Source organism: Corvus cornix, chromosome 2 (genome assembly GCF_000738735.6).
Source record: "Corvus cornix cornix isolate S_Up_H32 chromosome 2, ASM73873v5, whole genome shotgun sequence".
NCBI classification, from domain to species: Eukaryota; Metazoa; Chordata; class Aves; order Passeriformes; family Corvidae; genus Corvus; species Corvus cornix.
This window is the reverse complement of record NC_046333.1, coordinates 4,452,758-4,466,908: the sequence shown is the minus strand read 5'-3', so window position 1 is coordinate 4,466,908 and position 14,151 is coordinate 4,452,758. Positions and strand designations below refer to the sequence as shown.

At 43.8% G+C, this 14,151-nt stretch overlaps 1 protein-coding gene across 1 annotated transcript in view; it reads right to left on the bottom strand.

The window, feature by feature from the left end:
• OXSR1 (oxidative stress responsive kinase 1) overlaps window positions 1–14,151 on the bottom strand; it is an 88,215-nt gene that overhangs the window by 31,229 nt on the left and 42,835 nt on the right. The window contains exon 5 of the mRNA XM_039549256.1: window positions 2,922–2,977. Coding sequence (XP_039405190.1) covers window positions 2,922–2,977 — 56 coding nt within the window. The remainder of the gene's footprint in view (window positions 1–2,921; window positions 2,978–14,151) is intronic.

The window sequence follows — 14,151 nt, the reverse complement described above, 5'->3', positions numbered from 1 at the left end:
AAGCACTAGGAAACACACAGGAACATAAGGTCACGAAAGTCAAAGATTGAATAAGACCTTCTTAACAACTGTTCACAGGCAGTTTAGATAGAGGAATGGCAGACAGGAAGGAGTCATTATAAAAGAATGGAAGTCTTTCTTCCCTGCTACATGATTTAAATTTTTCATGTATACCAAACCAGCTCCTTGCAGGGAGGTGCCCCATTCACTCCAACCCTCAGGCTACATTCCACAGCTGATCAATCTTTTGTTTTTTATCTCGTGGTGTAACTCTCCAGCGAAACTTAGGAGCGTTTGTTTCATGGGAACGCAGTGATGTCATCCAGCTCATAATTGAAGCACTCAACAATCAACAGAATTATTCATAATATGCATTAATATTATTGTCAAAGGCAAGTGCTTTGATCTCGCTGAAACAAATCTCTTTTTATTTGGCTTGTTTTGCTTCCAGCATTTTCTCCTCGAAAAATTCCCAAGAAATTTTGCTACTTCATCCTGGGTCAGGAGGCAATGAAGTTTAAGTGTCAGAAATTCCCACAGAAACAAAATCTCACGTTACGACCAGGTCAGGTTCTTCTCTATTATTCATTCATTTACTTCCATTTCTTCAAGTCATCAGCTGCCTCTACAGAAACGAAAGTGCTTCCTGCCACCGTGGTGAACGCTCTGACCTAGGTTTAGTGGCCCTGCTGTGGCTGATGAAAGGTGTAGGGTTGGGCCTTCTGCATGTTGGAAGAAAGAATTTGTAAAGAGAGAATTTTGCACATCTCACAACGCTGCTTTCGCAGGATTTGCAGAGAGATGGATTTCATCATTTAAATGTTGCACAGATAAACCACGAGTAGTTCAGTCTAGGGGAATGTGTACAATCACACACAAAATAAATCCTCTGAAATTCATAGACCAGTCAACCTTAAATCTATTTATCAACTAAAAACTGCTCAGCAGAAAAAATACACGAACAGGTACCTAGTGCCAGTGAGCCTTAATACAAAAAAGCCAATCCCTGGCATCCTTGTGGGAGAGAAACACAAGCAGCTTTCTCTAGGCTGGCAGAAACACTTGGAGTTACAGCTATTTGCAGCCTCTCCCAGAACAGCATCAAAAGCTCCATGCAATTACAAATCCTAAGTGTTATCTTGGCCCCATTATGGAAAAAACTGTAGGATTTCACCGTATAAAGTTTGCTCCTTTGAGCGTTTTAGGAGCCGCTCCCTACCTTCCATCAGCTGCCACACAACTGAATTATTTACGCCTCATTTGAAACAGAACAGCAGGCATTAAGGGTACCAGGAAACTTAAAAAAGGAAACAGGGCAACTTCAGATTTTAAACAGAAACAGGTGTTATGTCCTGTAAAAGGGCTTATTGTCCTCTGCAGAGAGGAGAGCTACCTAGAAAATACTGCTTGCAACATGTTCTACCTCCTGGTGGAAAACCGACACCTTTCATTCCAAGATGCAATGCAAGGCATAGATATTCCAAAGTAATAAACAATGCTACAGGCACTCCTCCCTCACACAACAGTCACTGCCTCATCCCTGAACTCCCAGCACACTGGCTTGACCCACTGCTGTGCCTCTACCAGCAGGACAGGGCACTAAAGAAGAGACGTCATCACACAGAGATACGGCTCTTCCCAATTAAATATGGGATTGAAAATGTTACACATGTATAGGGATGTTTGCCAAGCTGGCAGGACTGGACAAGAGCTCTGCCCCCAGCTAGAGGTGGCACAAAGGACTGGAAAGGCACTACAAGATCCACAGCAAAGGCACTACAAGATCCATGGGAAGAACACAATACTGAGGGAAAGGAGAACTGGAGAAAAATTGTACTCAGGATAGGAAAACAGCACACTGGGAAAAGAAGGATAAACAAATATCACAAGTTCTAAATGTACTCTCTAAAAGTCTTGGCTTACTTAATAATCTGCAATAATAATAGTAATAATCAAAAACTCAGAATAGTTTGGGTTGGAAGGGACCTTTAATGGTCATCTTGTCCAACCCCTGCCATGGGCAGGGACACCTTCAACCAGAACAGGTTGCTCAGAGTCCCATTAAACCCTGAATGTTTCAGGGATGGGGCATAATTCTTGATTTCTGGAAAGAAGAGTGAAGTCTGCAGGAACATGTATGAAATAAAATACTGGAAGAGGATCAGGGGGGAAACACACCACACAGTACCCTTTTCCCCATGGTCTGTCCCCACGCAGGACTGTTTCCAGGACACCTCTGTTGCTGCAGCTCCTGTCAGTGACATCTCCAGACAGATCTGTATGAGCTAAAGCAACTGTCTTAACAGCTTTTCTTTGCATGACTGCTTCCAAGACTTCCAGCTCACCCCAGTTTGGGTTGGGCCAGGGCAGCCACTCAAACACCCTCTCTGCCATCCAGCTCAACTGAAGCAGAGCAAGGAGCATCCACAGGAGCAGTCTGACCGGCTGATCTTTCCTTAAATGACTTTTACCATCAGATATGCCCATTTCCTTCTGATGGATCTGTCCACCCTTCACCAGAGGCCTTTCAAAAACCACCTCACACGTCAGTGATAAATCGGTGAGGTCTGTGCACTCCACTTCCAAGCCTATAAACTTGCTGATACAAAAATCTGACTAGCTGATGCCAAGAACTTTATCTGATCTATTGATTCTGAGGACTTCACAGACAAATGATTTATATCTGCTGATTGTCATTATTCCAAGTAATAGTATTTTAAGATAACAAGACATAATACACTCTGGGTTGGTTTTTCATTTTGGTTTGTGGTTTGTTTATTGTTGGGGTTTTTTGTTTGTTTTATGAACCATGGAGCTTTTTGAAGCTAACGTTTTTATGTAGGTTTCTCCTTGATCATTAAACTATTTCTTTGGATATGCAGTTATGCCTAAAGTTTACTCAAAGCTACCAGGAAAGTTACCTGCAATTTGCACTGAGCCATCTTCTCCAAGAAGAATATTTCCTGCTTTCACATCCCTGCAAAAAGATAAAGCAACAGTAAGTGTTAAGTCATTAAATCTTTCCTTCAACCTACAAAAATACATTAAAAGGTTATTATTTCTTATACTTTGTTTCTGACATTAGTACTTCTTGCCTCAAATAATGCAGAAATAGTAGGGACTTAACATCAATTGTAACTTCAGTAGACAGGCACTAAGTAGTATTTGTATGATTTATACTTCAGGTACTACACACAGAAAAAAAAAATTAAAACTGCAGAAGGTACCCTTAAAAATGCAAGGAAACCTGGTTTGTCCCAGGTTCTTAGAGTTAGCTAAAAAAGTGAAAAGTGAACCTAGTACTGGCTGGATACTCATGTACCCCTTTAGGAGGAGAGACTTCAAGAGACAGTGAATTGATCTTGTCTCACTTCCACTGAATGCATCCTGTTCTCCCCCAGCCCCACATCTCACTGCTCTCCAGCCCTGCCCAGGAAATCAGTATAGCCCCATACACTAGTCAAAATCCAGAGAGCAGAAAAATGTTGTTTGCTCCTAGCTTAATGAGCAGAACCACATTATCCTGGTCAGTGAAAAAATGTCTCCATGTTATCTTTTTTTTTTAATGAACAAGCACCCAAGAGCATCCAGTATGTGCTATGAATGTTTTGTACTATCCTCTTTCTAGCCAGAAGCTCTGGTTTTCAGGTTAACAGCAACACTTTTCCATCCTTGAGGGGAATGCTACTTTCACTGCAAACACTTTGAAGTTTTCCAGTTTGTTTTCACAGGCTGCTCCCCACGCCAAGCCAAGAGCAGCACTTCATAGTTGACACTCCTGTTCATCAGCATGGTTGCTAAGCTTGCACTGCCCAGGAGCCCCTGTGAAACAGGAGCAAAAAGAGGAAAACAACCCCAAAACAAGCAGATTTTCCCTCCACTGCCTTTGGCAAATATTCCAAATCCTTTCACATACAGAAAAGTCCAAAGCTATTTTTTCCTCTCCTCCCTAGTGCATCATGAGAACAGAACTGGTGAGATGGCCTGGCCAAAGAGCTCCAGTCAGGCCCTGGAAATCTCCTCCTTCCTGGCTTTGCTATTCTGAAGAGGAGGCTGGGTCACTGCCAGTTCCAGGCCAGGATAATTTTAAACACATCCTCTCCAGCACAAGCATTTGTCAGATTCTTCCCAATACTCAGTCTAGGACAATGGCATGACAAGGCTTTTCCCCAGCACACTGCAGAACAAAAACTGTCCATAAGACAGTCCCACTAAAGATGAACAGCAAACTGCAGCTGACAGCACCTTTAGCCTTCTAACAGGTATTTCAAATCCTGCCAAATGTACATGTCTTGCTACCAGTGCCCATCCTGGAGCCTAATCCCAGTTTGAAGAACAGGTGTGAGAGCAAGTACAGGAAAAATTCTAATTTGCTTTGATAATGAAGATGTGTCATATAACTTCACAGTTTCATACAGATCTGATAGCCTCAAGAAGCTGACTTTCCCTTCCAGAAGCATGATTTTTGCTTTCTTCCTGCAACCAGCACCTGTAGCTGTTGCAGACAGCACAGCATCCGTGGATGGAGGCTCTTAAACACATGAAGGACCTAAAGGGATTAAATGCAGAAGTCACCAGGTGGCTACACCACCCCCTTAGCATCTACTGGTCAAATCCAATATAATTGGTGCTGTTGAACTAATTGTCATGAGAGACACAAACCTGACTGAGCCCTGCACTCCCACAAAGTGTTCATGGACCATAACAGGAGGAATGGAAAAGCTCCCTGCCAATATTTAGGTAGAAGATGCCTTTGGGATCCAGCCCCAGGAGCACAGTGCCAAAGTCTGCTGTGCCCTAGGCAAGGAGCTGGCTCACAGTGTGAAATGTGCCTGGCACAGGCACAGCCACCTCCAGGAATCCCCCAAACACCAGTCCTAGTTCAGAGGGAACACAGGGCGTTCAGGAAACTCTCCAATCCTACTGGAAATGTTTACCCACAGCTGATTCTCCTGTGACAGCCAGGATGCACGAGGCCCTGCCAGTTCCAGGTTACAGGGAAAGAAACAGCATGCACGAGGTTGCCTGTTGAAGTTATTAATTGTCTTACTGGAGTAAGAGTAATTTCCTCTTCCATCTGTACTTCAAGGCAGCCCAGGATGCTGGAGCATTTCCCCAGTAAGCTGGGCCATGCAGTATTGTGTAGCCTTTCCAAACTTCCCCTCTGGCAGAACTGCACGTGTGGCTCACCAAGCCCCCACAACCGACCCCACTCAGCCACGAAGGAAGTGCCAGGGAAGATTTTAAGCAAAACTATGGATGAAGTCTCAACTATCATGCACTTCACAGTCCAAAACAACTCAGGCAGGTCTCCCTGGTGCAGTAACAGCTGCCAGAAACCAGCAGGCATTCCCTATCACAAAACCATTCCACCACAACAGAGCAAGCTGGACAGGCTTAGAATGCCAGAAGTAGTGAAACAAGCACTCAAATTGAATCCCATAGAAAAAATGAGCCCAAGGACTCCAGGCCCTTAACCCCCTCAAATCAAGAGGCTTGTTTTCTTTTTAATGTCAGCTTGGATTAATTAAAATTCACATATTTTCTCATTGGAAACAAAAGTCAGTAAATATGATGCTTAAAGCTGGTTCAAGAAATTAAAACAAGCCACAGCCACAATATGAAATCCGGGAGGCCAAAACAGCACTGCCAAATATCCAAGTCAAACTGCAGAATTAAATCACCGCTTCATGTGGCACTTCCTCCCAGTGATCAGCCCTCTGCAAAGGCCATTACTCATCCCAGCCCAGCACACTCCACCCCAGAGCAGCAAAACTCATGGGGCAGCAAGATGTCTGTGGACATTGACTCCATTGAGGAGTCACTGTGCCATAGAAGCAATTCCCAGCTTTCCCATTCCCCACCCCAGTGTAACAGGGCGTTACAAAGGCACAAATCCCTTTCTTTTAGCATATACTGGTGCAGTGGCAGCATCTTTGAAGTAGGTTCCCCTATAAAATCATACTTAAAATTAATTAATTGCATTTAAAGCAATGGGGCAGGGGAAAGACGATCAGTGCTTTCCTGTTTATTTTCATCAGGAGATGCTTGTAAACTTGTGAGGTGAATGGCGAGAAGTTTGTTACTCCAGGATACAGTTATTGCCAAGTGTAACAATTTGAAGGCACTTCCCCTTAATGTGGTAATGGCCATATCCTGGGCTGATACACTGATGGTCTGCCTCTGGCATAATTACTATAGTGGAAACAGGAAGCAGCTTTAGGCTTTAGCGTAAACAATAATTATATCACATTTTAAATGAAGTTACAGAAGGCCAGAGTAAGCTTTCTTGTCAATAGCTTAACAAATGCTACAGTAGCTGTGGGCACTCCTGCTCCACAGTTGTCATCTTCCTCTCCTCTAAAGCCTCCAAGAACCCTTCCACAAAATAACCATTATGTTTTTATTTACCTTGTACTCCACAGCCAGAGTGGGAAGAGCGGTTTGGACTCGCTCCAGTGCAGAGCTGGCTTCCCCACATCAGCCTTGAAAAGTTCCACAGCAGGGCAGAAACCCTTCTTCATCTGCATTCCAAACTGTCCCAGTTTGACCAGACATGAGCTACATCACATTAATGCCTCCAGGTTGGGGCTGGGCCATAGGAATGAGGTGCTGTATGACCAAATCTCATCCCAACAACAAAATTACAGCTGAGCTCCAGCTACAGGAGACTTGGGAGCACAGGAAGGCAATGAGATGATGCTCCCCAGTTTTAAGCACCATGTTCCCACATTCCCCACGATTAATTTTTCAATGGGGCACAGGGAAACTACATGAATTGTATCCTGGTGGCTTGTTCCCACTATAAAAAGAGTCCTTAAAATCCTCCTAAATTATCAGATCTGCCCTCATCTGTAGCCCTCAATCCTTGGCCCCACACCATAGTGGTTGTTACAGCCACTGCAAACACAATAGAAGGGACCTGAGCAAAGAGTGTCAACCCCAGGAGCTCTGCAACCCAGCAGTGAGAAGAAAACTGTCACAGGAGAGGGGAAACAGATAAGCTGTTTACTCTATCTTTGCTTCCAACCTGCTGGCATGTGCCTTTAGAGCACAAAGCTGGCTGTAAGCACAGTCGTGAGTCATTTGCCCATTAGATGCAATTTACATCAACTGCAACAATAAATTTTCATGGACTGAACTCTATAGTGCATAATTTGGCATGAGGAAGGAGTGGTTGGTCCTGCCAAGTTTCATTTAAAAAAACAGAAGGTGAAAGATGCAACAATTACTGTTTTCTGTTAATGGTAATGAATAACTCAAAATATTTATGCTGAATGCCACCAATTGCTGGAGTTGACATGGTTCTGAGTAATTTGTAAAATACTTCCAGGACAGTATCTCTACATACAGTTAAATATGAGGCAATCTGTGACATTTTAAACCAAATGAGTGCTATTGTCTCTCTACCAGCAAACATTCCTCTTCCTTCAATAATATGCTGTACCTGTGTCACCTCTTCCCTTTGCCTTATAAGCAAAGATATAAAAAGCTGGTGACAGGCAAGAGCTTTACCATTTAGAGCTGCAAAATGTAAACTAGGCTTGGAGCGTGCAGGCAGATCAGTATTTTTACACCCTCAAACGTCAGCACGTTCAGTACAACGTAGGAGAAGGCATTCAAAGCCATTGTATTGGAAGTGCTGTACATTAGCATGTCCTTGTTCCTGCTCAGAAAAGCTGTGTGCACCAACATTTTCATGCCACAGTGTTGAACATAAAATCCCAAACTCTTGGGTGAGGTGCAATTACTGCCTGTTACAGTGTTGTACGTAACTGCAGAGTTGGACTCGGAAACATCTTCCAGAGCTTGAAGGTTTTCCAATGGCAGAGAGCCGGCAGAGCAGCTTCCATACTCCCTGCTGAGCCAGGCATAAATAGAGGGAAGAGAGGGCCAAGTCCACAGCTTGCTTCATCCCTGCTCATCCACAGCCCTCTCAGCAGGTCCTCGTGGCCACTGGCAGCTCGGCCCAGCAGCAGCAGCCAGGCTGCCATAAATTCCAGCAGGGACCAGCCCAGTGACATGCTTTATTGCCCAGGATCAGGGAAGCACAGTGACTGCTTCTTCCCTCTTCTCCGAGCTGCTCTGTCAGCTGCTGGGCTGTGGTAAAAGACCAGGACCTCGACACAGGAGCTGAGCCAGTAGCACAAGGCAACTCATAATTAACTTCAAGGCTCAAACAGTAGAAGCATTTATGAAGCTGCAATGTCATGGGGGCTACATAGGTGGAAATAACTAAAGGCTTTTGAATTATCATTTTAATGGCTGGACAAAGTTAGAAGAATAATCCAATGTTACTGGGAATATTAAAATTTTTGGTTTTTTTTTTTTTTTTTTAAAGCAGTCTGAAGCAAGGCTTGAAAGGCAGAAGTGACTGACAGACAGACTGTGGCTTTGCAAACAGAGCCATGCATAGACAAAGCCCACTGGAAAGCACTGTCAGCTTCTGTCACAGAGAGCTTTATGAGTACAGCAAGTACTTGTTTTCTCCCTGCCCTACCCATAAGATCCAGGCAGATCGCTCTGAGTGCAGCAAAGAAACCTCCTGGGAGAGATAACTCCATCCTGTCGCCTGGCATAGGCAAACAGAAACCCCAGTAAGGGCTGCATGAGAAATTCATCTCCCATTGCACTTCATTGTAAAAACATAAAACATCTTTCAGAGGCTCCACAATGTGCTTACTTGGTACAAACCCTCTCAATTTTCTGCCCTTTAGTGCTGTAGAAGTGGACTGCTGCTTTAAGTAGAGGGTTTGGGGCCCAAGAAAGCATGACTCAAATTTGATTTCCTTTAGGTTAACTCGCTGTGTCAGCTCAGACAAGGGACAACTCACTAAAGAAAGCTGCAGGAGATATGCCTGAAATTCACTGTCATCTTGGTTGTCTGAATAGCTATGGGGGCTGGGAAGATGCTGAGGCAGTACAGAAAGAGTTGCAGACTTTGGGCTAACTTGGTGCAAGCCTCTGTTATGAAGGGAGACAGGCAGCAGTGTGTCACATCACACAGCCACTGTTATCGCAGCGCCTGCAATTTTCCTTTATCTCAGCAAATTACATCCAGCTCACACTTCTCGTTCCTGTGCCAACTTTGTTTCTGATGGCTTGGCACTCTCATTAATTCCTTCTCTTCCCACGTGGTTCAATACTAACAGAGGATTAAAGAGAGGTGTGGTTTAAGGCCAGATCCTGCCTGCCTTGGACTCCACCTCCTATCCATGGCCAAACCTCCAGCCCAGCAGCAGTGCTCAGGTAACCTCAACGTGAGGCAAGTTGCTCCAGCTAAATCCAAACCCTTAAAAAACAGTTTTCAAACACATCAGCTCCTTCTGCCAGAAAATAATGCTACAAGCACTGGACCTCCAAACGTGGAGATGATCTAATTACACCAATCCTCACAGCCCCACTTCTTCCTCCTGCAAAAGAGGCCTTTGCTCCACCCATCCACCCCAAAGCACATCACTGCTGTAACATCAGCTCATGGCAAGGAGGATTTGCCACACAGCCCATGCTTCTGATTGCCACACAGCCCATGGTTCTGATAACCTTCAGCAGTTAAGGCAAGAGAGAAGCTACATCTCCATACACCACATTTAAAGTTTCCCCTATTCTGTCAGAACTTCATGTTTTTTCTCTTGTATAAGGAAAAGACTCTGCCCAGCAGGCTTTGAAATCAAGCTTTTATACACTGAACAGCAGCTAAAAATGTACCAGGACTTCTTCCACAAATTCATCTATTCAGCCCTTCCATTTCCTGATCCTACCTCCTAAGGACTGCAGTGGGGACAAGGCACAAAGACCCTTTAACGGCTGCTGCCTGAAAAGCAACACACAGAGCAAGCTGTGGAGTCACAAGGTCTGTTCCTACCCCTGGAGGCCCAGATATTTTTGGGATACCCTGCCTTAGTCATTGGTAACAGAAAGAAATAGTCAAGTCATAACATGGTCTTATTTCAGTATTTCATGTCAAATTCTTTCATGTGGAAGGAGGTGGGTTTGCTTCACGTGGCAATACCAGTGACACCACCATACTGCAGTAGGTCTCGGCACGTCTAACATGTTCCTAGTGCTCTAAGAAATAGCAATTTCCAAAAAATTACTATGTGTACCTCACCCCAGTTTGAGTACAAGCTGCATCAGGTGGCAGAAGAAACAGGAATGTCAGTGATTTACATATCTCCCCTCCATGACGGAAACATGAAAGGTCATTCTGGTAAATATAGAACCAACTTGGATCAAATTAGACCCCAAAAAATTGACATAGGGGAGCTCAAAAAGGTCTCCATTTCCCAAAGGCAGTAAGCACCCTGTTCTGGAGAAGCAGTAAGTATATCTCTATACACACAAGGTCCAAGGCATTCCCCATGCAGCCAAGAGCTGTCCCTATCTACATAGCCACCCACAGCTCCTGCTCAGCCATGTCTGCAACGTGACACAGGAGGAGAAAGTCAAGACAGCCAGAGCTCACAAAAGACCTGTCAGCAAGACTTCCTTCTCCAAAATCTGTAATATGACAGTTTTAAGCATGACCAGCATAAGAAGAAAGATCTCTATTTCATCCAGTTATTCCCATAAAATGGAGAAAGCAGTTATTAAATCAGGTATCTGTACAATGGAAACAAGTCCTCTCTGCACTCCCAGTCTCCCTTGGTGATGCTTTCCAGACTACCATGAAGAGATAGATTTCTCTATGGGAGTTCCTTGTTTGTTGTCCTAAATGTGTGTGGATTTTGTCTCACCTTTGTTTTTGAAAGTATTTGCTTTACCTTTTAATATCAATGCTTTATTAGAACTCTGTAAGGCAGGATATAATTCAATTCAGTAAACATACAAAAATAATTTCTGATGCAGCCTTGCAAAGTTTTCAAGTGTGTTTAATATGTTACCACACAAATTTAGCAAATGGTCCTTTTCTCCTGCTTTAGCATAACACACAAATGAAAAGACTGCAGTGGTCTGAAGAAATGTTTAAAGCATTTCCACATATGCAGCTTTTAGGATCTATGAAGGCCAGAAATCCTGGTGCACCAAAACAGGGAACACTATCCAAAGGCATCTTTTTGAAGTGAGTTATATTCACATCATGTATTATTCACAGTAGAACAGATGAACAAGACAATTTAAACAATTACTTTGCTGCTGGAGAGATGCTGCAAGAGCCTGTACTGGGTGACCTAGTCTCAGCAATCTACACCAGATTAAGGCATTGACACGAGAAAGATGTCACAAACAGTGTTGTACATGTGTGAATGGCACTTGGTTTCTTCAGAGTAAAAGCTAAGAGTCTGTTACATTTTCACTTGATACATGTAATGCTGCAGACAGTGAACGATTATTCCCCCTGGAAACACATCAAATTCAAATACTCCTGACAATTTGAGAATTGCTAGAAACCACCATTATTTGAGTATACAACTCAGTTATGGATCACTGACCAAAAAACCTGTCAGTGCTGTTGAACCTTTAGATCACCCAACCTCTGTTTTCCCACTCTTCATTGTATTTTTCCTGCTTCTCATCTCCACGTAGCAAGGCAGAGAGAAAAACCTAAAAACTCCCCTCCCTTTTATAAAAGGCCAGAGTAGTTCTACCGAACAGCTGATTTTCCTTTGGACTAAGCCAAACTTACTTTGAGTAACTGCAGGACACCCAGTGATAAAGTTCAGAGGTAGCACCTGGGTGTGAGGGAAATGACAGTGGGGCAAACACCTGATTGCAACAGCCACACCTTCAGGCATCCCCCTGGAGCCCACCTGGACCCTTGCATTGCAGGGAGTTGCCAAGAGTTGGGGCATATCCTGGAGATGTTGCAGGCCCCCAGCACCCCTGTGATTTCAGCAGCCGTATCTACCATCAGAGGTTGAAATCCCAGGTTTTTAGACTTCAGAGTAAAGACTGTCTTTATCCACTTTGAGGAAAACTGTCTCCACAGGAGTTATTGTTTCTGGCTGTCTGCAGGTTTGGGATTTACATCTGGTTCATATTATCTCTCTGCAACCACAGGGAATTTTCTTTTTTTTTTAAACAATGAATTTCTGGATGATGCAGTGGAAGAAACAGCCACCAGGAAAACGTGCTGGTTTGCCAAACCACCACAATACACCCCAGTTGGACTGTACAGAGAGTGGGGGTTCAGTGGTCCTTGGGCCCTTGCCACTGCACAGCAAGGTGTTTATTTGGGAGAACAAATCACCCAGCAGAGTCTAGAGCAGCATCTTGTCCTCCTTCCCACAGAGACACACAACAGTAACATTTCTATTCTTCTGGCTTCTGAATTGTTTACAAATTAAAGCTCTAAAATTCATATTAACTACCAGCTCTAAAGGTTATTTCTACCCATCCCATACTATAGAAGAGACTAAAGTATCTCTCTGAATAAAAAATTCCACTTCCCACAGCTAAGCAATAGACAACTTTCAAATTACTGGTGTCCTGACTTAAAATCAGACTGGCAATTAGAGGTGGAAAGGCTCCACATCCTGTTATCCATTCCTCAATCCTCCCCTACCAAACTCCACTTCCAAAACATACTCCCCAAAGCAAGATTACAGCACTGTGGGGAGGAGAGGCTGAAGTTCTCCCACAGTATTCCTACAGAAACATGAAAGTACAGCATTTCAGAGGCACAGTGGAATCCAGTTTAACCACAATACCTGCCAGCATGGCTATCAATGCATTAATCAGCTACATGAAAATTAAGCTTGAATCCTGTATGACAGCCAAGTTCTGCCAAAATATATCCATCAGCTCCTTCATCTTAAATCCAAACCTTGCTGCTGGAGGTGAGCTCCTCCAAAATCCCACATGCAAGTACTGGTGATGTGTATGTACTCACATAGAGATACCCATTTTTCAGAAGTTATATTTACTCTTATTATGGGTAAAGAGGCAAAGAATTAAACTTTTGATTCTCTGTCAAAATCATGCTAAGGTCCAAAAAAAAGAGTGAATCTATTTGGCATAAAACCACAGGAAGAATATTGTTTCCAGGGTCTCTTCAAAGCCACAAACAGCTGTCCCAGCACCCTGCTGCCAACACTGTGATTTTGAAAAGACACCAAAACTCCCCCAAACATTGTGTATGGAAGCACAAGCTGATCTAACTCAGCATATCAAACATGCTGCTGCTCCTCTCACCCTGTAAGAAGTAGAGCAGCAAACAAACTAATAGCTGGATTGCTGCCATGCCAACAGTTCAAGTGCATGCAACTCTAAACCACTTTCCAGGCTTTTTTTGTTTTTACAAAAAGACAGGCCAGTATCACTTTTATTGTCCTGCAATAGAAGAATCTGGTTATATTTGAGCAGTGTATTATTTCACCTGGACTAACTAAAATATTCAGTTACACAACAGCTAATCATGAACAGAAGATAAGCTCAGAGATAAAAATAGGGAGAAAGACAGAGAGACCTTGTAACAGTTAATCAGCATGATTCATTTGTCAGCCTGCCATACACAGCACCACCTGAAAAAAAAAGCCTCGAACTTCCCTCCAATAAATCTTTTTAAGCAATAAAACCTCTTGGGTTGGTTTTGCTTTAGTTTTATTTCTAAGTCATTCATCAAACTGCTGCTAATCCCCAAATACACAGAGGAATCAGAATCCAAATGGGGAAGAGGTACAACATACCCTGAGTGTCACCCAGCCCATATTAGCCCAGCAGTGACCCCTCATAGCATGTCAGCCGTGCTTGACTTCCATAAAGAAATGTGCCCGAGCAGATTCCTGCAGGACAGCTTCATCCGAAGGCTTCCGAGTGTGGCCCTCTGTCCTCAGCGCCGTGGCTGGTGCCCAGGTACTTAACTCACTTTACATGAGCCGGATCACTGGGATTTCAAAGTCTCATTGGGATCACCATGCTACACAGGAAACCACAACAGGGACAGGAGCAGCTGCCATGGGAGAGGCGGCCAGGGACAGGCACAGGGCAGTGAAGGCAGGGAGCTTCCAACTCCCAGGAAACGGAGGCACAGGTGATTTTGGAGGAAGATGGGGACCCATTTGTAATCAATTGTTACTGTGGTATAGAGTGTTTCATGAAAATAAAACTGGTTTTGTCTTGTCCTTTGTCTTTGCCCTAAGGCCTCAGACACTTCCCAACAGCCCTTGCAAGATGAAAGCAAAAAAAACCCATCACTTTGGGCAATGTGGG